Source organism: Bemisia tabaci, chromosome 1 (genome assembly GCF_918797505.1).
Source record: "Bemisia tabaci chromosome 1, PGI_BMITA_v3".
NCBI classification, from domain to species: Eukaryota; Metazoa; Arthropoda; class Insecta; order Hemiptera; family Aleyrodidae; genus Bemisia; species Bemisia tabaci.
The window spans coordinates 18,867,349-18,893,941 of NC_092793.1; the positions used below are offsets into that span (position 1 = coordinate 18,867,349).

The window sequence follows — 26,593 nt, forward strand, 5'->3', positions numbered from 1 at the left end:
TATTTCAACATTGACTTTGAGATTTTGGCAGGAGAAGATATACGACCAGCGGAACTCAAAAACATCCTTAACTCAATTTTTTCGAAAATGAGGGTTGGCTCCTTTCTGAAAACCCCGTCCATCTCGACAACGTTGGAGCCTACCACGCTCACTTCCGTCGGCGAGTTTGGGCGCCTCCGCGGCGCAAGTGCCCGACTCACGGATGACGTCAGAGCGGCACATGTAAGAACCCCCACCTGGAGCTGGCTCGGCTCGATGCTCGATGCGGCGCGGACCAGCCGCCCTCAGCAGCCCTTGCTTCGTGGCCGGAGCGCTGTATCTGGGTCTCGGTCGCACCCGCGCCCCCAACGGGAGCGCGGGGGGGCGCCCCCGCCCCTTCTCCCCCCGGGCGCCTGCGCGGAATCGGGGCGCGGGTCGCGCCCGTCGTCTCCCGCGGCAGTCGCGTCGACATCGCCGATTTCGCGGGTCCGCTGCGCCCAGCCTCAGCCGAGATAACCTAACTCAGGTCCGCGGGTTTCCCCGTATCGATCTCGCTTCCGAGGCCCTCGGATTTCGGATTTTCCCACCTCCGGCCGTGGTTTCCGTCCGATTTTTCCGCGGCTCTCGTCGCTCGGGTGCTCGTCTCTCGACAGGATGCTCGAAATTTCCCAGGTACCACCAGCTTTTCATTTGTTTACTCTTGTTAGGTTCCCCTTGATGACGTCATATTACTTCAATCGACTCAAAGGGAAGGAGAGCGACTTTATTTATCCAGGAACACTCTCGAATTTGCTGCCAAGCATATTTTCTCCCGGATCAAGAAGAAAACTTCCGATATTAAGAGGAATGGATGTTGTGTGCTGCTTGAATCTAGCAAGTTTTATAGCGATTCAAGAAAAAATCTTCTGGACGGCCAATTCAAGAATATCTCTGCTCAAATCAAGTGACCTTTTTTGGTGCTAATTCACTCTCTGAAAACATTCTGTTTTCGTGGAGGTACAGGCGAGATACCCTCTAATTGACACGATCAAATGAACTTAACCGAAATGGGAGCCTTGTTGGCTTGGAGGTCAAGAAGCTCAACTCCATGCCACGTTTCGGAAATTTGGATTTTTCTTAAGTTCCTTCCTAATAATCAAAACGGTTGTTCAGAATAAATCGAAGATCTCATTTCTGCAGTTAAATTATCTAGAGAATAGTAGTAATTCAAATGAAATCTCAGATGAAATCCGCAACAGAACTGTCTGTTCGTAGCAGAGAGCAACAGTTGCAAAAATTCAAAAGCGTTATACTGAAGTATATTGTGTCATTCGCCTGCACCTCCACTACAAGATTTCAAATTTACCTCGAGGGGGGCTCTAAAGAAGTTTTGGTATACCTACTTACCCTATTTTCTCAGTCAATGGAAGTCATGTCCTAAACCACGGGTATCCTGATGGATGAGCAGCACTGGACACCTATCATTTTCACTTCCACCTCTAATGGAACCATTACGATCATCTCTTGATCATCAAAGAATTCCGAGGGACCGTAACCATTACTGATCACTTGCTCAATTTTATCTAAAATTCGAGTTACTTTTTTTATCTGTTATGTTTGTTGCCACTTGCCCCCCTCTTTTTACTCCAGGAATTCTGATAGCACCAGTAACAGAACTCATCTGTCTCATTTACATTTCAGGTTGAAGGTTGATTTTTAAAATAAGGCAACCCGGAGATAAATTATCAGTAAAAGGAGCAAATTCTGCAACTCATAATAAGCTCCTGCCCGTGCAGTTTCGTAGGCCGGGAGGCATCAGATATTTTCTAAAGTACATTCGGTAATTGCCTCCGGTAAACAGGTCCGCATAGGCACCATAACAATAGGCAAAAAGACACTTATTTGCGCCCTTACTGTTGCATTCAGTGGATATGAGCAATGAAACTTCAAAGAAAAACTTCGAACCGAACACTGAGTTTTTGTGTTTAATATCAAAGAAAAAATCACTCGTCGAAGAACGCAGCAATTAACGTCATTAACAGAACAGTACACACCATAGTTTCCCTATGGATGGAACTTGGGACTTTTCATAGAGGGCACCATAAGAACACCTCGTCCTCGCTCTCGTGATAAGGTCTAAAGGACACTAAAAAACACTCCGTCAAGAGTATAATTAATTTACGGTTTGCTCCCAGCTCCAAGAGTGGGGTTAAGGGGATTTTCCTAGCTTCTAAGGGGAGTTAGGGGGCTACCCTCGGAAAATTAGTAAAATTGAGTCGTCTTATAGGAGCGATTTCCAGCTTTTCTTCCCGGCAAATTAAGTGAATCAATATTTCAAAGGTGATAAGTTTGTCACCCGCTCATCAAAGAAAATCTCTCACTTCCCAGGAATGGATAGGTAAATTTCGAGGGGGGGGGGGGGGGAGCAGTCCCCTCCCAGGCCCAAACTTTTTCCACTCTTGAGTTTCTTTAATTATGATCGAATCTGTGAAAGTGTGCATACGTACACTGGGAAAAAAAAGAAAGAAAGAAAAAAAAAAACACGTTGGATCTAGAATCCAGACTCTTAAAAGCATCGATCGACAAGAAAAAGGACTCTTGATTCAATCAGAATCTAACTTAAATCAAGAACCAAGCCTCTTAATTGAAGCGGATTTCGTTCTGATTCAAGCAAAAATCCGATTGAATCAAGAGTATTTTTTCTTGTCAATGTTTTCAAGAGTCAGGACTCTAGATCCAATGTGTGTTTTTTTTTCCAGTGCATATCTATACTTACGTTAAAGAAATTGTATTTCCGTGCTTTCTTTTTTAGTTGGAAATCTGTGCAAGTGCTCGATATCTCTGTCCACATTTCGTGTGTATACTTGGTATCCAAAGCTTGTGAACGCCCCGTCGGTTGCATTTAAGTTCTAAAATGAATGGAAAACAAGACCAATGAAAGAATTATCCTCCGCACCTCGTTGGATAATTAGTTACGTAATTAATTGCTTTCCAATCTATCCTCTCACGCGTGGAGACTCCTGTGCGTTCTCGCAGGTGTGTTCAAAGTGAAATTGTCTACAACTGGCATTTCAACCGCACCTCTACTGCTGTAATTATTCGTCACAAATAATCAAATGATCAATCAAGTTGAGAAGATCCTGACATGATCAAACCCAAGCACGGACTTGTTGACTGCTTTCCTACGAAAGGATCCTATTAAAAATCTTGGTCGTTTTCCAGGCGTAGTCACGCAAAAAAAATCGGACTCAGAAAAAATTATTACAAACGAGGGAAGGCGAAAAAATCTGCCGTCTTTCGGTGATACAAGAGGCAGCACCTTTAATTAGTCAAGTTAAGAGAGAAACCAAACACCCAATCTGGCCTGAAACGGCGCGGCGCAGAGAGCAATGATGGCGAGGACTTGAGATGAAAAGGAGAAGCCCTCGGCGCGGTGGCGGTCAGCGTGTAACACATATTAGCGCCTACAAGACTGCATGAATACTTCACGCATTGCGTCAAATACAGTGTGGTCGGCGCGGCGCCGGAAGTTAAAATTATTTAACCACATTTATGTTCTTTCATAATTTTTTCGCTCAATAGCCGGTGGGAAACGCATAGCGCCTACAAGACTGTAGGAATACTTAACGCATTGCGCCAAATACAGTGCGGTCGGCGCGGCGGCGGAAGTTGAAAGTATCAAACCACATTTATGTTTGTTCTTTCATAATTTTTTCGCTCAATACTTAGAAATGGAAGGTCTCGTCCACACAGAGATAGGTTTACGGAACTTAACTTTCGCGCAAAGTTCCGTGAACTTTTGCTAGTAGTGTTGACAGGGCTGTTGCAAAAAATGTGTCCAACACGAGTAAACGTGTCTTATGCACCCCTCCCGTTCCGACACACATAGAGAGTGTGGAAACGTTTAGGCATACGAGTTTGCGGAAACTCATGCAATTATTGAGAATCTTCGTTGCAACAAAATGAGTGTGGAAAATGATTTTTTAGAATATTGACAAAAGACATTCTCTGGCACCTTTGACAAACTTGAACGTGTTTCCCAGTTTAGTTTTTTCCTCACTCCAGAAACCTGAAAACGTCTAGCATTGAAAAGAATTTACACTTTCCTTAAAAGAAAAGAAACAACCTCTCTACCTTTATAGAAACTGGAAAAACATCAAAAAGAAAAGTGGGAGGGTGGGCTTGTGTGTGTGAGGGTGTGTTTGCACGTGTAAAATTGCATACTTAAATTTGGAAAGGGGTTGAAGCGAAGCAGACACTGTCGCATGGCAAGGCCTTCAGGTTTAACCATACCATTTATTTTGTTACCCAAGAATGACTAGCAACATATCTTCAAACATTTTGAAAACATTATTCGTGGTTTGAAGAGAATCTCGCATTTTTTATGTAAACCATACATGAGTAATGAATGAATAAATAAGCTCTAAGTTGGATATTACAACGTTGGCTGTAAACGAACCAATGGACCTGCAAGCAGTGTGCAAAACTAAGCACCACGAAGTCTGTTTTCTCTTCAAACTTTCACTTAGGATCCAGTCGGGGAAAAAAATATATTACGTGAGTAATCAGCGTTTCTTTTACTCGTCAATTTGCACTCGCTAGTTAAAAAAACTGGACTCTCTTTAATCAAATGAGCCACTGAACTAATTTTAGTATTCTTTAAAATCCAGTAACCTCTCAGTGTGCTTAATTGTTCTGAATAACTTAATAAAGTTACGAAATTTCAGTGAAATATGGGAACTTTCATAATATTCAGCATTACTTTTCTTTCGAAATATATTGCTTAATTTCAATGGTTGACTTAGGTACGTACGTCGATATTTGTGTGGGATCAATGTTTTTGTAAGCGGCAAGTTTGAATTAACTGAATCTAATGTAAAGTACTTATATAATACGCATTGTTCACTCATTTGTCAATGTTGAAGTTTTTTCTCATGTTTAAGGAGTTCACCGGAAAGTTTGATGGTGGATATCTTGAAATGTTTCAGTTCTTACCTCGTTTAGTGGTCCATTTTGGCATATTGGAATCGAGACAGGGGATGAACTACTTTAAATAGCAACAGAGTTCTTTTGTTAATAGAAAATACACTCGGAGCCAAAAAACGAAAACTGAGTGAAAAAAACGCAAAATATTTACCAGAGATCACATGGGGGTTCAATGTCTGTATAAGATTAATATGGGCCGAGACTACAAAGAAGTGGATCGATTCTGAGAAATGGATAGGGAAGCGGAGACAGGGGACAAAAGCTCTTAGTGTTGAGGCATTCGAGCGCAGAAGGTGGTCTGTGTAACATTTTCACCGTTCGAGGCCGAAAGACGTCTGCGGTTCGATCGTCTATTTTTCATTAAATCGGCATGTGCATCTAATGGAGAATCCTCACCCCTTTTCTCATCGCAGTGTTAACTCTGAGTTAACACAGTTAACTGAGTCAACTCACTGGGACAAATGCCATCGTGACATTGTCAACAAGGGTTCGGTTCAACACAAGAGGCACTAATAAATAATAAGACCCTATATTAGCCGTAAAATTGCTCAATAAATCCTATTTGATTCACGTAGACTTTGATTTTTCTTGTGAGTGGGAAATTTAAGTTTCTCGTATCTAGTGCTAAACAAAAACGTTAATACCTTGGTTAGGCGTTACTTTCAGGAATATCCGCGAATCATCTTCCATTTACAATTTTGAAGAGTCGAGAAATATCAGAATGCTGAAATTCGCACCTTGTTTAGTCGTTCATCGTGGCATACCACCGGAAACTCCAACGGGCTGAATGATGCAGCAAGGTTATCAGGTTTTCTTGCAATGGATCGTATTCGATAGTGGGTCGATGTATCGTTTGGTTCAGAACAATAGAAAATAACCTCAAACCAAAACTTTAGGATATTGTCAGGAAAGCAGAAAATGAGAAATTTCGTAGCAATTTCACTGGTTTTGGCCAATTAGTACTCATACGAATCAATAATCTATCACAAAAAACCCATTCCGTCAGATTCCTCAATTGATTTTTGCGGCTATGTCAGGGCCGGATTTATCCACTTTGCGCCCACATGGGCCACCTGTATTTTGCCGCCCCCTTCTCATTCGTTCTGAAACTTCAATAAAAACCATCAAGTGAACGTGCCGGAGGGGGAGGGGTGCATAAGACACGTTTACTCGTGTTGGACACATTTTTTGCAACAGCCCTGTCAACACTACTAGCAAAAGTTCACGGAACTTTGCGCGAAAGTTAGCAAAAGTTCACGGAACTTTGCGCGAAAGTTAAGTTCCGTAAACCTATCTCTGTGTGGACGAGGCCTTCCATTTCTAAGTATTGAGCGAAAAAATTATGAAAGAACAAACATAAATGTGGTTTAATACTTTCAACTTCCGCCGCCGCGCCGACCGCACTGTATTTGGCGCAATGCGTTAAGTATTCCTATAGTCTTGTAAGCGCTATGCGTTTCCCACCGACGCTACAGCTGCTGACCGCACAGTGTTTGACGCAATGCGTGAAGTATTCATGCAGTCTTGTAGGCGCTAATATGTGTTACACGCTGACCGCCGCCGTCGCGCCGAGGACTTCTCCTTTCCATCTCAAGTCCTCGCCACCATTGCTCTCTGCGCCGCGCCGCGCCGTCTCAGGCCAGATTGGGTGTTTGGTTTCTCTGTTAACTCGACGAATTAAAGGTACTGCCTCTTGTATCACCGAAAGACGGCAAAATTAGAAATAACTATACTCTCAGGAAATGAGAGATTTTGTCACCTTTTCTCGTTTGTAATAATTTTTTCTGAATCCGATTTTTTTGATACCTAAATTTAAAAAAATTGCGAAATTTGCCGTCCCCCTTTTGCCGCTATGGGCCGGGGCCACAATTAATTCGGCCCCCTTAATTCGGCCCTGGGCTATGTTATGTTTTGAACCAATCGATATCGATACAATCTCACCCGTTTGATGTATCGGATACGATTTGTAGAACATTATGCATGGAAGAAATATGCGAACTTTTGCATGGTGTTATGACATTTTTACCACGAGTGGCGGGGCGGCACAGGTTGGAGGTGAGTTCGAGAGCCACCGTTGTGCAGGGGCAGGACGGAGGTCAGCATTATTTCTGCATTATTTCAGAGCGCGGTTGAGAATTCGGGAACAAGCGTCGGGCGCCGGCTCTCGGAAGTCTAAATCATCCACAATTGCTATCTAAGTTTGAGCCCGCCTTCCTATTTTATTCATCGTCCGGCCGAACCCTTGAATTTTCTCGCAGATCCTCGGCTTTTGAGAGTTATTCACCCCCTCCATGTTGCCGCCTTCAGAGATACAAATCGATGTCACTTAACAGGCAGTTGTTGATATCCATCCGTACAAAGAGAAGAAAGAAATATTGTAGAAGGTGATCGCGAATTAACTTTCGTGGCCATTTTATACCTCTTCGCACCAAGTTTCACAGAAATCGATCGAGTAGAAGCTGCTTATTGTGGGACAAATACTGTCGTGCTAAGGAAGAACGGCATATTGACCTGCTGACGTTGCCAAATTTTCTTTGATAAAATACGAATTTACAGAAAAATTTGTGAATATTTTTCCTCCAATTTCTTAGATAATGTCATTCGCAGCCAGATCTAAATCATCTGCAAATATCAAGAGAAAATATTCATAAATATCCTCAAAAATGATTATTTTATTGGAGGAAAGGGTATCCCGGGATAAGCATGTCAAAATGCCCTTGTGAACGATTTTTATTTTAACCATTTTAAGTCATCAAGGGTGTCCTAAAACTTAGGTTTTGGGGAATTTTAGCCCCCCAACCCCTCCGCCCCCCCTCAGACCCCCAAAAACCGCTTTTTGGGGCTATTTTTGACTATGCTAACGTCTTTTCCTCACAACTTTCGTGATTTTCGATAGAATTGAACCAAAATTTGTCAGAATCTACATCAATTAGCGTAATTTCTGTAGAAAAAAATTCATTATCATCGGATAATATTTTAGCTTCTAAAAAAATTCGTAAAATTTAAAAAAAAAATCATTTTTTTCCTTTTTTCGCGCTAGGTGACGTATGGAAACGAGGACACAAACAAAAATTGTCTCTCTTCTTAAGTTATACATCCAATAAGACACAGAAAAAATTTCGTGTTGATCGGAGTGGTGCGCCACACTTAAAAACGCAATTTTCTAACCTCAAAACGGCCAAAATACCACCATAGCCTCCTTTGATGACTAGGCGTGGAGAAATATGTAAAGAGAAACATCCGGTTTTATCGTCTCACCTCTTAAGTGACCCACTTAAGTACCTTGAGCCAAAATTTCGAGTTGATCAGAGTGGTGCGCAACACCCAAGCACGCAATTTTCTAACCTCAAAACGGTTAAATTGCCCATTCCGGCACCCATTATCACTCCGTGTCAAAAAATAAGAAGAGGGACATCCGGTTTTATCGTCTCACTTCTTAAGTGATCCACTTAAGTACCTTGAGCCAAAATTTCGAGTTGATCAGAGTGGTGCGCAACACCCAAGCACGCAATTTTCTACCCTCAAAACGGCATAATTGCCCATTTCGGCTGATTTCGGCACCCATTATCATTCCGTGTCAAAAAATAAGAAGAGGGGCATCCGATATTATTGTTCTACCTCATAAATTAGACACTTAAATACCTTGAGCCAAAATTTCGAATTGATCAGAGTGGTGCGCAACACCCAAGCACGCAATTTTCTACCCTCAAAACGACCAAATTGCCCATTTCGGCTGATATCGGCACCCATTATCATTCCGTGTCAAAAAATAAGAAGAGGGACATCCGATATTATTGTCCTACCTCATAAATTACACACTTAGGTACATTTAGTCGAAATTTCGTGTCGATCAGAGTGGTGCGTAACACCCGAACACGCCGTTTTCTAACCGGAAACCTCCCAACATTCCCATTTTGGCATTCATTATGATTGTACGAGGGGCGTTCGTAAATAAGTATATATCTTTATTTTCTCCGGAACTAATGAAGATAAATTACAACGGTAAAAAGTGTTTTAACCGTCATACTCTCAGCTTTTCAAAAAGTCTTCGTTTTTTAAATTTGGTCCACCCGTTCGCGAGTGACGTCATTTTTCCCGCGCCCATCTCTCTTCACCGCGTGTCCAAAATATTCGAGCGCGGCGGAGCTCCTCAGACTAGTACATGTTTTGGCTCCGGGATTTTGGGTCGCTCAAGGAATATTGCTGATCAAATTCGTAGGAAGAGGAAAAACGATCGATGCCGCAAGATATTGTGAAGTTTTGAAAAAACTTAATTCAGCGATCAAGCGAAAACGGCCCGATCTTTTGTCTCGTCAAGTTTTGTTCCTTCAAGACAACGCTAGACCTCATGTGGCTCATGTGACTAGAGACTTGTTCGCCTCATTCAAATGGGACCTTTTTCCTCATCCATCGTACTCACCGGACCTTGCTCCATGCGATTTTCATCTTTGGAACCATTTTTTTACAGCTTCTTGCAACTCTGCGTCGGTGGAGAACTTTCGGCTACCCAAGCTCTTCTTTAACGCAGGAAAAAGATGAAAATCGCATGGAGCAAGGTCCGGTGAGTACGATGGATGAGGAAAAAGGTCCCATTTGAATGAGGCGAACAAGTCTCTAGTCACATGAGCCACATGAGGTCTAGCGTTGTCTTGAAGGAACAAAACTTGACGAGACAAAAGATCGGGCCGTTTTCGCTTGATCGCTGAATTAAGTTTTTTCAAAACTTCACAATATCTTGCGGCATCGATCGTTTTTCCTCTTCCTACGAATTTGATCAGCAATATTCCTTGAGCGACCCAAAATCCCGGAGCCAAAACATGTACTAGTCTGAGGAGCTCCGCCGCGCTCGAATATTTTGGACACGCGGTGAAGAGAGATGGGCGCGGGAAAAATGACGTCACTCGCGAACGGGTGGACCAAATTTAAAAAACGAAGACTTTTTGAAAAGCTGAGAGTATGACGGTTAAAACACTTTTTACCGTTGTAATTTATCTTCATTAGTTCCGGAGAAAATAAAGATATATACTTATTTTACGAACGCCCCTCGTACAATCATAATGAATGCCAAAATGGGAATGTTGGGAGGTTTCCGGTTAGAAAACGGCGTGTTCGGGTGTTACGCACCACTCTGATCGACACGAAATTTCGACTAAATGTACCTAAGTGTGTAATTTATGAGGTAGGACAATAATATCGGATGTCCCTCTTCTTATTTTTTGACACGGAATGATAATGGGTGCCGATATCAGCCGAAATGGGCAATTTGGTCGTTTTGAGGGTAGAAAATTGCGTGCTTGGGTGTTGCGCACCACTCTGATCAATTCGAAATTTTGGCTCAAGGTATTTAAGTGTCTAATTTATGAGGTAGAACAATAATATCGGATGCCCCTCTTCTTATTTTTGACACGGATGATAATGGGTGCCGAAATCAGCCGAAATGGGCAATTATGCCGTTTTGAGGGTAGAAAATTGCGTGCTTGGGTGTTGCGCACCACTCTGATCAACTCGAAATTTTGGCTCAAGGTACTTAAGTGGATCACTTAAGAAGTGAGACGATAAAACCGGATGTCCCTCTTCTTATTTTTTGACACGGAGTGATAATGGGTGCCGGAATGGGCAATTTAACCGTTTTGAGGTTAGAAAATTGCGTGCTTGGGTGTTGCGCACCACTCTGATCAACTCGAAATTTTGGCTCAAGGTACTTAAGTGGGTCACTTAAGAGGTGAGACGATAAAACCGATGTTTCTCTTTACATATTTCTCCACGCCTAGTCATCAAAGGAGGCTATGGTGGAATTTTGGCCGTTTTGAGGTTAGAAAATTGCGTTTTTAAGTGTGGCGCACCACTCCGATCAACACGAAATTTTTTCTGTGTCTTATTGGATGTATAACTTAAGAAGAGAGACAATTTTTGTTTGTGTCCTCGTTTCCATACGTCACCTAGCGCGAAAAAAGGAAAAAAATGATTTTTTTTTTAAATTTTACGAATTTTTTTAGAAGCTAAAATATTATCCGATGATAATGAATTTTTTTCTACAGAAATTACGCTAATTGATGTAGATTCTGACAAATTTTGGTTCAATTCTATCGAAAATCACAAAAGTTGTGAGGAAAAGACGTTAGCATAGTCAAAAATAGCCCCAAAAAGCGGTTTTTGGGGTCTGAGGGGGCGGAGGGGGTTGGGGGGCTAAAATTCCCCAAAACCTAAGTTTTAGGACACCCTGATGACTTAAAATGGTTAAATAAAAATCCGTTCACAAGGCATTTTGACATGCTTATCCCGGGATACCCTTTTGGCAACGTGGCACAAAATTGGCGTTTTTCCTCAGCGCGGCAGAATAGGACTCTACAAGGTGGTAAACAAGCCCCGTCAATTTACATACGTTAGTGCGCCTTCAATCGCATCTGATACTGTGCAATACTTCTGTGGCGGAATAGTTGCTCAGAGCGCCTTCAGCAGTGTCGCTTCGATTTGATGGCAGATAATAAGGTTTACCACTGAAATCACACTCCAGCGCATGCGTAGTTGCAATTTTCCTCAACTCCGACGTCCAGGTAAAAAACATGCATTCTCTAATTCGCGACGTTGCAAGTTTTTCACTGCCTATTCTATCTCGGTAAACTAACACGCACTCCTTAAAATCTGCCGTGATTATTCCGAGATAATAAAGATGAAAAATGTTATTTTAATGTTCCAATCAAGCCTATTTGTATGTTTTCCTTAAAATGGAAAAAGGAATATGAGTATGGAATTTTCAAGCGAATATAATGGATCCAACTTTTATAACCATTGAAGTAAACGGGTCCGAAGAGTTAAAATAGCGCCAAAGAAAACTGACTGATAATCGGAGGTACTATCGGCTGGCTTTAACTAAACACTATCAATAAGCATGCAAATCTGCGTGCTCGAATCGTAGATGACAGTTGAAGTTTGGAATTATTATTGCGAGAGCAGCCGGCGGGTTTGATACTAACTCGCTGTGGATGACTCGAATTAAGCTCTGAAGTTCTCTTGAAAAATTTCATTCAATGTAATCTGAATCTTCATGCCAACCGGAAAATTGATTCAATTCCTCAATGATGATCTGCACGATATCGTTTATTGAAATTCATTCGAACAAAGTTTTACGAAGTATATTCGGTTTAATCCTTACACAAGAAAGTATGTTGACTTCAGTCTTTTTATTACACACATTGCGGTTTGACGCGTGCGGCGTTTAGACAGGATTGGTGATTTTGTGGTATGCGCGATAAATTCAGCACACAACGGAAATTCTCATTACAGAAGGGAAAAAGACATTCGAGCATGATATTCCCTCCTTAGAGAATGCTGTTTGGAGCAACGCTCAGAAAGGCAACTGTAGACGTGTTTCGTGTCTAATTGAGGAGCTTGAGAACAAGGCGCATAAGTGCAGTTTTTGCTGTTTCGAGAAATACGCGTTTGAGGTTCCGAAATTACATAGATCCTTATGGCGCGGCAGAAAGGAAATTCAAACTGACTCTTTAATGCTTAAAAATTGGAATTTGGGAGCGAATTTCTCACAGAATATGCATCTAGGCTAGATTTACTTGAAATCAGTAACATCTCAGTTTTTTTTAAAAACTGCACTTATGGTCTTGTCCTCCAAGCCCCTCAATTGGACTCATCAGCAGTGCAGCGCAACCCGATGCAATGTTTATATTTTAACGTAATACTTGTTCTTCTAGCCATCTTAAAATTATTTCATACAGCTTCTTCATTCACCTGAAGCTCTGACCGCATTCGACGCAATAGTTAACATGATTTTCCTCTTTTAATTTGTTTCAGGAATAGTAGTGGCGATGTGGGAGAGAGCTGGCCCGCTTTTCAAAATCGCCCGTCAAGGAAATCCAATAAAGAAACTACGGTAATCCCTCGAGCACTAAAAGTCGGTCAGTTAAAAAAAAAAAAAAATAAACAAAAATAACTAAAAAAAAAACAAAGACAGAAAAGGAGAAACATAAATCTGTTAACTTTGTTCCATCGGTGTTTAAATGTCAGTAACTAAGGCGTGAAGTTTCAATCGGATAATTATTCAGAGCTAACCTTAGTTGCGTGCTATGATAGAGAACCAAATCTAGGAGTCCGGTAAAAAAATGGCTTGGGGCTACTGGAGCGCTACGACGGTCTCGGACCGCGCTCGGTCCCCCCGGAGGGGCACGGCCCCCGCGCACTCGCACCTGCCCTCCTCGATGCCGGCGCCGGTGAGCAACAACCCCGAGTCCCCCGAGGAGGAGGACTACCAGGCGGCGCCCCTTCAGCTCTCGCGGCGCCCGTCCCTGGTCAACATCGAGTTCACCGGGCCGCTGGAGGCGCCGCTCCAGCCGATGTGCAGCCACTTCGGGGGGCCCGCCATCCGCGACTTCCCCATCCCGCCCGACCTGCCCCTCGAGTTCCCGCCGGGCTTCTCCAGGGACGTCCTCAACCCCTCGCCGCCCATGTTCGGGCACAAGCACGAGCACGGGTGCTTCTACCACCAGACCGCCGCCCACGTCCACCACCACCAGTGTCTAGTCCATGATGTCGGCGCCTCCGAGGACGAGGACGGCGAGCCAGGATATGCAACAGGTAAGCTCCATCTTTATTTAGACATTTTTACTTCAACAGAAAGGAACCAAGCCAGTGGACCAGTGTGAGGAGAAGGGTGTGGTCGGAGCACGTTGACCGAATGGATGTAGAGAGACTAGCGAAAATTTTTATGACTGGACAACCGTCAGGGAAAATATTACCTGGCGACCGCGTAAGAGATGGGCACAAAGCTGGCTCTTTTCTCCTGAGGATGATTGACGAGTTTATGCTGTTTTAATAGATTCGACGAGTCTTTTATTTTTAGTGATTTTAGTGCAATAGCATTTTTATTAGGAAGATATTGGGCATTTCCAACTGAAATTTTAACTGGTGTTTCTTCTAATCTCACACATGAATCAGAAAAACTTTGAACAAAATTTTCTCACGTATATTCTTGTAAAAAATTGAATTGTCTGGGTCAATTTTGCAACCTTGGAATGAAGTCACGTTCCTTCGTCCAGGAACGACGAGTTAACGTAACGCTCTCGCAATATGTTTTTTTTTTTTTTTTTTTTTTTTTTTTTTTTTTTTTTTTTTTTTTTTTTTAAGGATTCCTCCTCTTTTTTCGCTTCTCCATCTTCTCTACTGCACCTAATATGAACAACCGATGATATACGCTCCGCCACTGCCTATCGTGCTTTCCAATGAATTGATTGATCTATGGCTCTTAAACCTGAGGTAAGGATCGGTTCCGAGGATGATAGCAGCGACCACGTTACTGATCGATTCTCTGCCCTATAGCTTTTAACGGGAAAATGTTGAAATACGATGAGTCACGTTTCGCCTTGAACATTACTGCCGTGCTAAGGAAGAACGCCGTATGAACATTCGAGAGTTGCCAAATTTCCCTTGATAAAATATGTATCTTCGACATTCATTCAAATTTTTCTTTGAAATTTTCAGATGTATTAGATTAAATTGCGTACGAAATTGCCAGAAAATTAAGGGAAAAAATATTCACAATTTTCCCTGTAAATTCGGTTTTTATCGAAGGCGAAACTTGGCAACGTCTGAAGGCTCATACGGCGTTCTTCCTTAGCTCGGCAGATTATTATGTCGCGGCGCTTATCCGCGGGACCGTCCGAATCTCCTTCGAGCGTTATCGCGTTATCCGAAGGGAGTAATAATAATAGGATCCCGCCGCGCCGCCAGTCATATCAGGACTTTTCATTCCTCGCGCGAAATTCCGGGCCGACTCGGAACAAATTGCGCGTGCACCCTAAGCGAGGCTGTTTGGAAATATCCGTCTCTCTGTTTGCTCGTTAGATCGAGCGATACCCTTTCCACAGGGATTTAACACTCGCAATTGACGTCAGTCCCTCCAGGCCGCCGAGGGGCCTCAATATCGTACGCACGAGGTTGCCTCTTTCATGACTCCAGGCGCTGTAAATATTTTAGCTCGAGATCGTAAATAGAAGTAATGGAAATAGAGGGACTTGGGCGGTCTGAGGAGCCATCTCTAATCGCTTCAGGCTATAACTTCGATTTTTATTAGTCCTTTATGCGCATATGGTGGACATTCCAAGTGGGTGGTGGCTGAACCGTATGAGAATTCGATTTAATTCGTTTGTATCAGCTTGGATTTGGTTTTAATCATAGATAATGGAAAGTGATCACTTCGTCGAAAAACCGATTTTTGGCGTTTTAACTGAGAAATCGCATACGACGTAGAGATCGTTCAGTCAATTATTAAAGGTCGTAATTTCGAGGAGAGAGGAAGGCTGGGGCTTTGTAGCAATTTTTCAGTTACCTCCTATTTTGTCTGGATTATTCTATTCCCACGCTTGCAACACATTGCTTTCATTTTAGTTAGGTTGGCAATAACTGCAACATGCGTAACTAAGTTAAGCACAGCAACGATCTCTCTCTCAATCAAAGTCGGAATTTACTTTCGGGTTAACCTCTCGGTTTTGCCAGCATTAACCTCAAGGCCCCATTTACGATACTCAGACGCCAACTTTTGAGTCATGCACGGCAGCATACTGATCTTAGGCGATAATTAACTGATTGCAACAACATTAGGTGCAAAAAGTTTCCCCGTCATTCAGAGGGACACCTAAAACCTATACCGTAACTGTTTTTTCTTCCATTTACGTACGAGATAGCACATGTTCCTACGCTGTCTTATTATACTTCTGGATGTATTGCTGTGTGATCGAAAAAGCTCTTGGTAAATAGAGAAAGACCTATCCTATACGCTCACCGCCAAGGCTATATTAACCGCCCTTTCCTGGAAAAATGTGAGCGGGGAGTTCCATACAAGTGTAAGCCAATACTAGCTCTCGGCAGAGTGCTGTAAAACAAACTGAACCCGCAATTTTCACAATGTGACCCGCTAGTTCTGAGTGGATTTTCTAGAAATGAATAGAAGATAACTGGGAACCGAAAACACATTATCGGGGTGTAAATGCGGTCTTACATGTCGATCGGAGATAAATTCCAATGAGATAGGACGTGTAAAATGGATAGCATCTGCGAAGGCATAAATTTCACCGTTCTTTTGTCCAATCGCCGTTTCATTTGCAGAGTTTTCCTCCGTTTGCGTCTCTCGCTAATATTGACATATCGCTCCGGTCAGCTATTTATATTTCCGTACCTCTTCCTTTCTTTCCGCTTATGGTTTTTGCTGCCGGTGCGGCGTTCCCTAATTCTGTCGATTTGTCAAAAAATAATAGTCAAATTAGGCACTTTGTCGAACGGAGGAAAAACGCCATATGAGCCTTCAGGCGTTGCCAAATTTTCTTTGATAAAGCAAGAATATTCCGGCAAGCGTACATGAATATTTTTATTCGAATTTTTCAGATTATTTTGTTCGCAATTTCACATAGAGTTCTTAAAAATTTAAAGGACGAATATTCATAAGTTTCCACAAAAACAAATATTTTGTTGGAAGGAAGTTGGCAATTTTCGAATATTCATACGGCGTTTTCCCTTACCACGGCAGAAAATTCAAATTAGGCACTGTCAAACTTGGGGGGGGGGGGGGGACGCCGTATGAGCAGCCTATCTAATGTTGCCGAATTCGCAGAGAGAAAAAATTGCATTTTTGAGAAAGGTAATGGATATTTTATGTTGATACCTTCGGATACACGCAACAATAATGAAATAGCCTCCATACACGCTGCGCTTGTCGAGTTCCTTTGACATTTTAGTAGTCGTGAAAGCATAGCTAAAATGCGCTCCAGCCAGAAGTGTATTCAGCAAATGAGTAGTTTTTAAGGAGGATTGAAAACAAACAAATGGTAGGAAATAAAACATAATAATAAGAACTTTGCAAAACGATAATCCGGGTATCGGAACTTGGCTGTATTGAAAACGCCTTCAAATGCGGCGTGATACCTCACGCATTCCGGAGAGTTCAAATAGTTGTATCATTGCGCCTTAGAAATGCGACGGAAGATTTAAATGAAGATAGCCTCCATGCACGCTGGGCGTGTCGATTTCCTTTGACATTTTTGCAGTGATGAATGCATAGCTGAAGTGCGCTTCACCTAGAATTGTATTTAGCAAATGGGTGGTTTTTATACGAGTATAAAAAATACACAAGTGGTACGGAATATAACAAAAAGAGCGTCAAAATTTGGTTCCAAACTCCTTCCCATTTGAGATCACTGCCAGGTTCAGGTCCTAAAATCTCCTTTAATGCAGTGGCGGATATCAATGTATATATTCTCTACCTGCAGATACTTCACAAAAACAGTAGACACTGACCCTGAAAAAATTGTTTTAGGATACAAAACATTGCTGTGACTTTCGAACGGAGGATATTTGTTGCCACCGTTTACCGGTTTTTCGCCAAATGGATAAGACTGTTATTTAGTGACAGGTTTGATCCACCTTGATTTTCGTTCTTTTGAAGGCGAAGAGATTTAAATTTACGGATTTTAACGTAACTCGCAACAGTATTAACTTATGTATGAGTTCAGCGCGGAAGTTCACAAAATTTTTAATACCCTCTGCGAGAAAATTGGGCATGGTTTCGTGTGTTAAGATGGTTCAATTTTACCTTGTCTGTTCGGTCTATTTATTGAACCTCAGACAGCTCTGTTTTAGCTGTGGATGAGCCGATCATAAATGGACCCACAAGTGCGTAATGGCTCATATTTGTGTATCTGAAAAGATTCTTGGTAAAGAAGTGTCATGGTCACAACTCAGGGTGTGAAACTGCACCGCGAGCAAAATTTGGCGACCGTGCTCCAACCCACCGCCTTGGCAATGACAGATTGCAGTGAGGATTTTGTGTTTCAGACTACTCCCACTCACAAAATTAAAATGCTGCCAACATATAGGCGAGGAAGTTTAAGCGGTAACAGTAAACGCTGTCATCATCAAAACTTAGGTAATTTTTTTCAGACGCCAACTATCGCGATTTGTTTGCCCGACAGAAGTGTCCTTCTCTCCCCCTCTCGGAAGATCATTTTGAAGGATTACTTGAACCGGCTTTAATGTTGGACTAACATCGCGTGAGTTTAGCATACTTTTTTGTGCACTTATTTTCACAATATGAGAACAGAGTCACTCAATGTGGAAGAGTAAACAGGAACTCTGGCCAATACCTAACTTCGGCTTTCGTAGAACGAAGAAATATGAGATAGGAGGGTAGGTCTGTTTTTGTTTTATTATTCTTTATCCCGTTTTTGTTTCGTAGAAACAAAAAAAATAACGGAACAAAATTTTCCATTTGAATAAATATCGATAATGGACGTAGACAAATGTTTTTCCTCCTGTTAGTCCAATCAAGCGAGTCCACCATTTCATTTTAACAATACCAGACCAAACTGTAAAACATTTCCTCCTGATTTCTTTTTCCTTCACTACACAAATATTTTTATCGATTAGCAAAGCGAAAATATCCAAACCAAACAATTATCCTGACTTTTAAGAAATCAGAATAAAAAGCTAATTTGAATAGTCATTAAAAGAAACTTATTAACTTTTAAACTTTTCATTTTTTGTCATCGTCACAGAAAATACAAAAACGACTTTCTCGATTATATCCTCAAAACGAGCCAGCTGTCATCAAAGTTTCAAATCATCGCCCGAGTTTTTCTTACTTTTCACAAGGCGACGCTTATTCATAACTCTATTGAAATTTTTCGGATGATTTAAAAAGATTGAACCTGGATTCTGCCGTGCTAGGTAAGAATGCCGTAAATCCATCAAGATTTTCCCTTGTTTTTTGGAACTTAACATTGTATAACATAAAAACTGTTTTACCCATGCTCCTTAAATTTTCAAGTTAAGTTCTTGATAGTATTCACAAAAGAATTCTGTAAAAACATTGCCCCAAGGTACAAAAGTTTTTCTGCTTCGATACGTTGTTTCCAAAAAATGAAAATGGCGTTTACGGCGTTTTTGCGTTGCACCCATTTTATCGATCCTTTGGACCTCGATGGTGTGTGTTTGACAACCCTAAAACTTGGTGGAGTGGATAGATTAAAGCAACCTCTGGCGCCTCGTGTTGAGACATTAATTTGCACAGTAGAGGTGCGTTAAAAATTGTTTTCGATTACTCCCGACGATCGCATTAAAAATGGTCGCGGGGTAGGGACATTTATCAAGTTTGGAGACGCAGAGGGGAAAAATGAGTTTTCCCCGACAGTTTCCGTCGCCTCTGTGACGTAAGGGCGTATCTCTGTTTCCGCACATGAGCTTCGGAAAGCGTAGACTTATACGGAGAACAAGGCTCACGCGGAAATTAAGATACGCCTTTACGTCAGGGTAGCGACGTTCTATCTGCGCTTTGGTCGGGGAAAGTCGGGCATCGTATTTCATCCCATTCTTCGTTGATAGTTGCCGCTTTATCTCCGTTTATTTGTTCCCTCAGAATAAGTGAGGGCGTACTCTCCATAACTATTTGGAACAGTTGGCAACGCACGTTCTGTGCTGAATGCTCCTTTCCAATCTCCAAAATTTTGGTACGAAATTGGCACTATTTTATACTTTGCCATGTATATTTTTATTATACTGTTTGAGCTGGAATTCCGACGCTGTGTGAGTCCTTTCCTATATGAGAAATAATCGGCTGCGTTTTTAATACAGCGCAAAGTATATAATTTCGATAGTCAGTTGTGACTCCATTCACCTAGATCCTTATGTTACTCATATAGGCCAATGTTTTACTTGCATAGGTCCGTTTACGTCCATTCTTGAGAGGAGAACAGCGTGAATTAATTAAACATGATTGGAATAGCATCTATGAATAATAAAATAAGAATTAAAACAGCGTGAATGTTTACATCCATCTAATTTAATTTAGATTGAACCCAGCTAAGGCGGATGAAGTTTTGAAAACTTCTCTCATTGTGAACAACACATATTTGAACAAATAATTTCGCATGAATTTACGCCAAAAAATATACTTCTTGTCAGCAGAGTCGAGGTGTAAAGATGAAGTTGCAACAACAGTTCTCAGCTCATAATTTGCTTTAAAAAATCAACATAGATGATAAGTTATCATATGAAAATGAACGTGATGATTATCATCATCGCATAAGGCAAATTATTTCATATTTATTTTAAAAGCTATTAAAATGTTGATATTAATAAAATAAGGATCTCCTGAGAGTTTGGTCTCTCAATAAATACTCCTCACACTCACCTCGTTTTACGTGCTGAATATTGAGCAAATCTGCCCCAGCGCCTTTGGTAAGGCATCTAAATTGAAGAATACAACTAATTTAACTCCCCGGATAGTTTATAGCATAAACAACTTTTTGAAGGCGTTTTACAATTCGTCACAAGAGAACAGTTGCTAGGCGGGTCATTTGACAGAGATAATGGAGGAAACTTGGCTCAGCGCCTTAGATTAAGCATAAATCCTGCTCTTGACTATTTTAACCCCATGCATGGCTCGTGGCTTGTAAAATTTTTTGATGGCGTCTAATTTTTGGTCCAACTAAAATTAGCCTAATTACACCAAGCGTTGTCTAATTTCTCATCATAGACATAATCAATGATTGAAAAATCGAGCTACAAGCCAAAATAAAACATATAGTATAGTACCTCAAACTACATGTAGATGAGAAAAGTACAACTCACAAAAAACAAAGCAGACGTTTCGACCTACAATCTGCGGTCTTCTTCAGTGCATTACTTGTTAATGCACTGAAGAAGACTGCAGGTGGTAGGTCGAAACGTCTGCTTTGTTTTTCGTAAGTTGTACTTTTCCCATCTACTTGTAGTTTGAAGTACTATACTATATGTTTTATTTTGGCTTACAGTTAGATTTTTTAATCATTGATTATGTGTATTCAGCTTAGCCAGCCTTTGGCACTAAAATGTATTTCTCATCATGCTTGATTTCTCTATCAGAAAATTCAACAAAGCAACATTCTGAAATCGTATTTTGTAAGTAGTTTCCTCATAATCTTAGGGAGATTCAGAGGAAGTTTCAAGGCACTGTGTTTTTACAAAATGAAACCCAAGAAAAATTTAGGCTACGCGGAACGCAGTTAGGTTGATTCTGCTCGAATTCATCCAAAAGAAATACGAAGGAAAGTCCGCAGCGCGTTGCAAACGGAGATACGTGTTTCTCTAGTCTAGCCACGGCGTTATCTTTACATGAGAACCGTGGAGTCTGCTCGCTGGCTGGATCTGTGACATTTGAATGAAAACATGGCATTCGCTAAGTTAGAGTTCGTATGCCTCGCTGAACGGTTTGCCTTTGAATCCCCTTTGTGCCGGGCTCTTTGTAACACACCCTCCAAGATAGAAAGGCGTTTCCCCACTTCGAGATTAGCCCTGACGGCCGTATAACCACATACTTGCCGAGGCTCACGTCAGAGCTGAGTTGCGTCCATAGACCACCGGTCAGCGGTGCGACGAATACGAATAGAAACGAGTGGACGGCGGCCTTTGATAAGTCCACCCGCCGCGTTTAACCGCGAGGTTGCCATATTTAAATATTTATTTTAATTATTCACTTGAGATAATGTTGCCACGGAGGGTAAATTAGAGTCCCATTATACCCAGAGTTACGACATCTCACTTTTGGTTGGGCTGAAAGTGGCCTGAAAAACAATCCAATTCTGATCGGTTCCAAGATGGCGATACCTCGAATGTGAACAAAAATAATGAAAATATAACCAAATTATGGTTTATCAAGAGTAAATTGTTACTTTCATCGCAACAAAATGAAAATAGATTATGAAATTATCCACTAATCAATCTAATTTTATTTCATTGCAATTTCTACGGTTAACTTTTGATCAGTTTTGTTGATATTGTTGTTTTTGAATGACAGACATCGCAGGATTCCTTATCCTTATCCCTCAATATCGTTCGTTTGGGTGCACACTTTTGTGACACCATGGCCAGCCCAGGCCAGCTGATAATCGAGATGTCTTAACTCTGGGTATAAAGGGACTCCAGGGTAAATGAGAGGAGGACCCCTATCAGTAGGAAATGGATACAACTGTGTGCAACTCATTGGGGGTGTGGCCGTGCTCTGTAGCGTCTGCCAAAGTCGTTAATACGACCTTCTCATGGGTTCATCAGACGGCTCATCAGCCCTACGTAAAAAATGTAATAAGTATCATGAGATTTAGTTCAGAAGCAAGGTTCCAATTTCGGGGTGAACGACGGCAGATATGCCAGATGTCTTGGCTGCGAGAAGGCGCCTCAGCCGGTCAACCCTTACTTACTCACTTGTCTATTTGCTTACTTACCTACTTACTACTTACTTACTTACTTACTTACTTACTTACTTACTTACTTACTTACTTACTTACTTACTTACTTACTTACTTACTTACTTACTTGCTCACTTACTTAACTGCTCCTAAGAACATTGGGTAAAAATTTGAAACTGTAATATATCTATCATTTTTGATGTTGTAAGAATTAAAAATGAATCTGTTCCGAAGCTGCATGGCACCAGCCTGCACCGGTTAACTATATTTGTGTTTTCCTCAAATTCTCAATGTATCCTCTTGTAACTTTGAAAATATTTCAAAAGTTCAATTCGAAGATTTTTGGGTGTTTTATTATAGGCAGATGCAGAAGTGATCATACTGGGCTTTGGTACAATTATCTTTTTTTAGATTCCTCCCCAATTTAAGGGCTCTTCTGCGTGTTTTTATGATGAATAAATGGATTACATTTTGCAATAAGCAACCACTTTCTCTGGCTCTCCTATGAAAACACATATCTGCATATACCAATTGCATGTATGTTGTTTTTAAAATGGGCCAGAAATAGTGGTTATTGCAAAATGTAATCCGAAGAATGTACGTGGGTCTCTCAGAGGAAAAAGAGCAATTATTCAAGAATCAACTACGAATAAGATCTCCAGCCAAATCAATGCGTTCATTGCAATGAAAAAATCTAATAGAACTTTTAAAATTCGGCAACTCTTTGTAAAAAGCACCTGAAAAATAATGCTAAGTGACCTCATCGGTTGGACAATACATGTCAGGCCCACTTTGTGTATCATGCTGCCAGAATTGACGGCAAAAACCACTCCTTTAACGTCGGCGTATCGTGGGGTAGGTGCACTGCTCATGGCGTCGGTTAGGAATGTGGCAAGCAGTATATGCAAAGTGCATCGTTTGCATTCCGAATGCCTTCCATCCTCAATGGTAGAAACATTCGCTTGAGTATGATTTCGACTGTCAGCTTTTTTCGTTGTATCCATTTGTCTCAAATGGTCAGTTACCAGTCGCCTCCTCCGTGCAATTCGAAATTCCATGATGCGAATTCTTGTTACGTATGCACGAACAAACGGATGAAGTGAGAGACGAGGGGAATATCCGTAAGTGTACATTTTAGCTTTTGAACTCTTTGCGTAGCTCCTCCTCATCCCCTATCCCCAAAAATGCCACCTCTTAAATTTGGAGAGGGGATGAGGATTCAATATGGTATTTTGGTAGTAGTTTATTCATATCTCCTGGTGTGAACCCTGGACTACTGGTCCCACTATCAGAGGGTCTTCATTTGATTTCCGGGCTGAGTACCTATGCAGAGAGAGTACAAACATGTCGAAATATGGTGCTCCTAGTGTCCAAAAAGGTAGCCAACCTTCTAACACAAAAAAATGTCATTATCAATCTTCAGATTCTAATATCAAACCAAAATGACCAAAAATGCCCCTATATGAGCGCTTTCCCGCAAAAATGGGGGAAATTAATCCCAAAACTAAGTCAAATACGAGCTTTACAAACGACCGGTCGTAACAATTGCGCAATAATAAATCACCCTGAATAATTTGAATTTATAGGTTGGCTGCCCTTTTGGACCCTAAAAGCTCCATGACCTAACCTCAAAATTACCCACATGTCCGTACTGTCCCTTTATAGGTCCTATTGTCCCGGCCGGTGTGCTCTCTTTTTCTGGTTGCTGACAATTGATACCTTAAGGCTGGATCTAAGCAGAAAGTATAAAAGAGACTGAATGCGGCTATTGTAAGAATAAAAAGAGAAGGAGAACAAGCAGAGGAAGAAGAAGGGAAAACATTAAATTATAGGATAAACTTTGTCGACGCCTTTCTCTCAATTTACCTCAAATGCTGTTTGTAGACATGTAATAATTACGATCGACCGATAAGAATAAAAATATTGCACCGTTCCTCTTGTGGTGGCACATATTGCTCATTCAATCAAGATCAACAACCTTTATCCCCGTTTCTAAGTGCGTGACGGTTTGAAATAAACCAATGATGGAAAGCAGAAAAACTTTACAATTCTCCAGGGGTACCTCTTAATTGCTGGAAATAAACTGAAGGATTTTATTTACGCAGCGCACAGCTGAAGTTAATATGCTACCATAAACCTCTTAACTGGGAAAGTTGATTTCATCAAATGTCTCAAGAGACGTCACTGAGTGCAGTTGTGAGACCCGGAATGCTTATGCTTCAACTCCGAATCCGTGTCAAACAAGCATTTAGAAAGTGTGGACGTGATGGCTTGTATTCAGTTGATGCGCGCGTATGTTTGAGGAGGCATGTAATGAAACAAAGTTGCATGATTATGCTCCTAGCTCGCATAAGTAAAATACATGCGGTATTCCTCAGGTGATGAGGCTTAAGATTGTGCTGAGCCCCCAGTGTTAATGACCTTTAAATATTTTGTGAAAGAAGAAGAAGAAAAATTATGTTGAAAAAAAAAACTATAAACATTTAGAGCAACCCTGGTAAAAATTGGCAGTAGAATGTGTGTTCCAAAATGCTATAGACCTAAAGCCGGCTGTAAGATTTCCAATAGCTTCTGTAGCCGGCTGTCCAATTTCTTATAGTCTTTTATAGCCGATGGCGATTAAGCAACAGCCAGACGATAAAGTGTATGCTAAACGTTACTAATTTCGGATACTAGGACTTAGTTAGTTTTTGGACTACCGCTCTCTTTTTGTGCCGTAGTATCTTGATTTATTTTGCGAGGAAAGCTCCGTACTTATGAAGGATGCCTGTCACTCTTAATATGTTGGAGCGCCTTCAATTTCTTATGATACTGTGCAATACCTCTGGTGTGAAATAGTTGCTTCAGACGCCGTGGCACGCTGCGGCGCGGCGGGCGGACTGAGAGCGCGAAACGCGCATTGGCGCCTACAAACCTAACAGGGATACTTCACGCATTGCGCAATGCGTGAAGTATCCCTGTTAGGTTTGTAGGCGCCAGTGCGTCGCGCGCCGCCCGCTCCGCTTTGTGTTAGGCTCTAATATTTAATCTCGCGGAGTCAGCGTTATTCAACTCATGATTTTGAAATGTTTGCACACTCTGTATGGACTATTCTCATTTTAATTGATGAAAAAAAAATATGTTTTAAAGGTAAATATAATGTGTGTTTTGTAAATATTAAGGTAGTTCCGTATCAAACTTAAGTACCTAATGATTTCCAAAGCTCACGAATTTCTACACAATTTCTTTTAGCCTTTTATAGCCAATGGCGATAAAGTGTAAAGCCCGGCAATAGGAACTATAGCCCGACTGTATACTTTTTTATAGCTTCGTATAGCCCGGCTATATGATTTGCTCCGCTTTTTACAGTCAGCTATACGATTTTCAATAGCCTTCTTTAGTCGGCTATAGGAACTCCTATGGTATTTTGAAACGCAGCTCCTATCGCCAATTTTTACCAGGGAATTTTTTGGGGAAAACGCATTGTGAAATTTTAAGGATATTTTTATCTTGCCTTTTTTGTGAGCTTTTTAAAGCGTACAAAATAGATTTTTTAAAACATTTTTACTTTTATTTCCTATGTTCTTTTTTCTGATTAAAATTTTCACTCTGCAGCTAGTTTTGAACAGTCTGTGGTATTGGACGAAATTGTGATGCCATTTCTCTGTCAGTAAACTTTTGCTACATGCATCAAAAAAAGGAGTTATCTCTTAAGGATTGTGGCTTAAAAATTACGATAAGCGCATAGAAGAAGCCTGAAATTCACTTATAACTTCATAAATCTGCATAAACAATCTGCGCATGCTTGAGATATCTTCCTCAAGAAGAATATTACAGCGATTTATCCGAATTTAATCGAATACAAATAAATCACCGCGGGTTCACAAGTGCACCCAAAGCTAAAAATCATCACCGTCAACATGTGCGCATCATGAAAACAAATAAGAATAATTAACACTTCTACCTATCAAACCTACAATGTGTAAAGCAGGGTAGAGAAAATTTTGGATACATATTCCTTGTGTGCTGTTCGTTTTTGATCGAAATACTGCGACACGACAGCTGTCATTTCCGATTTCGTGTGAGAAGTTGTGAAAGGGGATGCCTCTTATTCTGTCCCAAATTATCATATCTTTGCCGAAGTATTTTATGACGTGAGAGAAATTCACTGTGCGCCAATTTCTTACACAGATTGTGACGTGTCGATTGTAATTTTGAGTAATTTTTCATAGGAAACAATTTCTCTTTCCACTCTATAGTAACAGCAAAGCCGCAACAAACCCATATGGGGTGATTCACAAGTCCTGCACCACTCTTAAAACCCCTAGGCCTCTCTTTCTCAAAGCGCTTGTGATTTGGAAGTATCTATTAAGGTGATTCGATGGACGCTTTATTTTGTGTCAGAGCGATATGCGATATATCGCATCGATAGGTTCCATTTACTCAGCTAC

General features: G+C 41.2%; 1 protein-coding gene across 1 annotated transcript in view; it reads left to right on the forward strand.

Moving 5' to 3' along the window:
- The first annotated feature begins 14 nt into the window (after positions 1-14).
- Positions 15-26,593, forward strand: part of LOC109034068 (atypical protein kinase C) — a 96,254-nt gene continuing 69,675 nt past the window's right edge. Inside the window, exons 1-2 of the mRNA XM_019047008.2 lie at positions 15-651; positions 12,751-13,530. Of these exons, the coding sequence (XP_018902553.2) occupies positions 13,059-13,530 (472 nt within the window). The 5' untranslated portion in view covers positions 15-651; positions 12,751-13,058. The remainder of the gene's footprint in view (positions 652-12,750; positions 13,531-26,593) is intronic.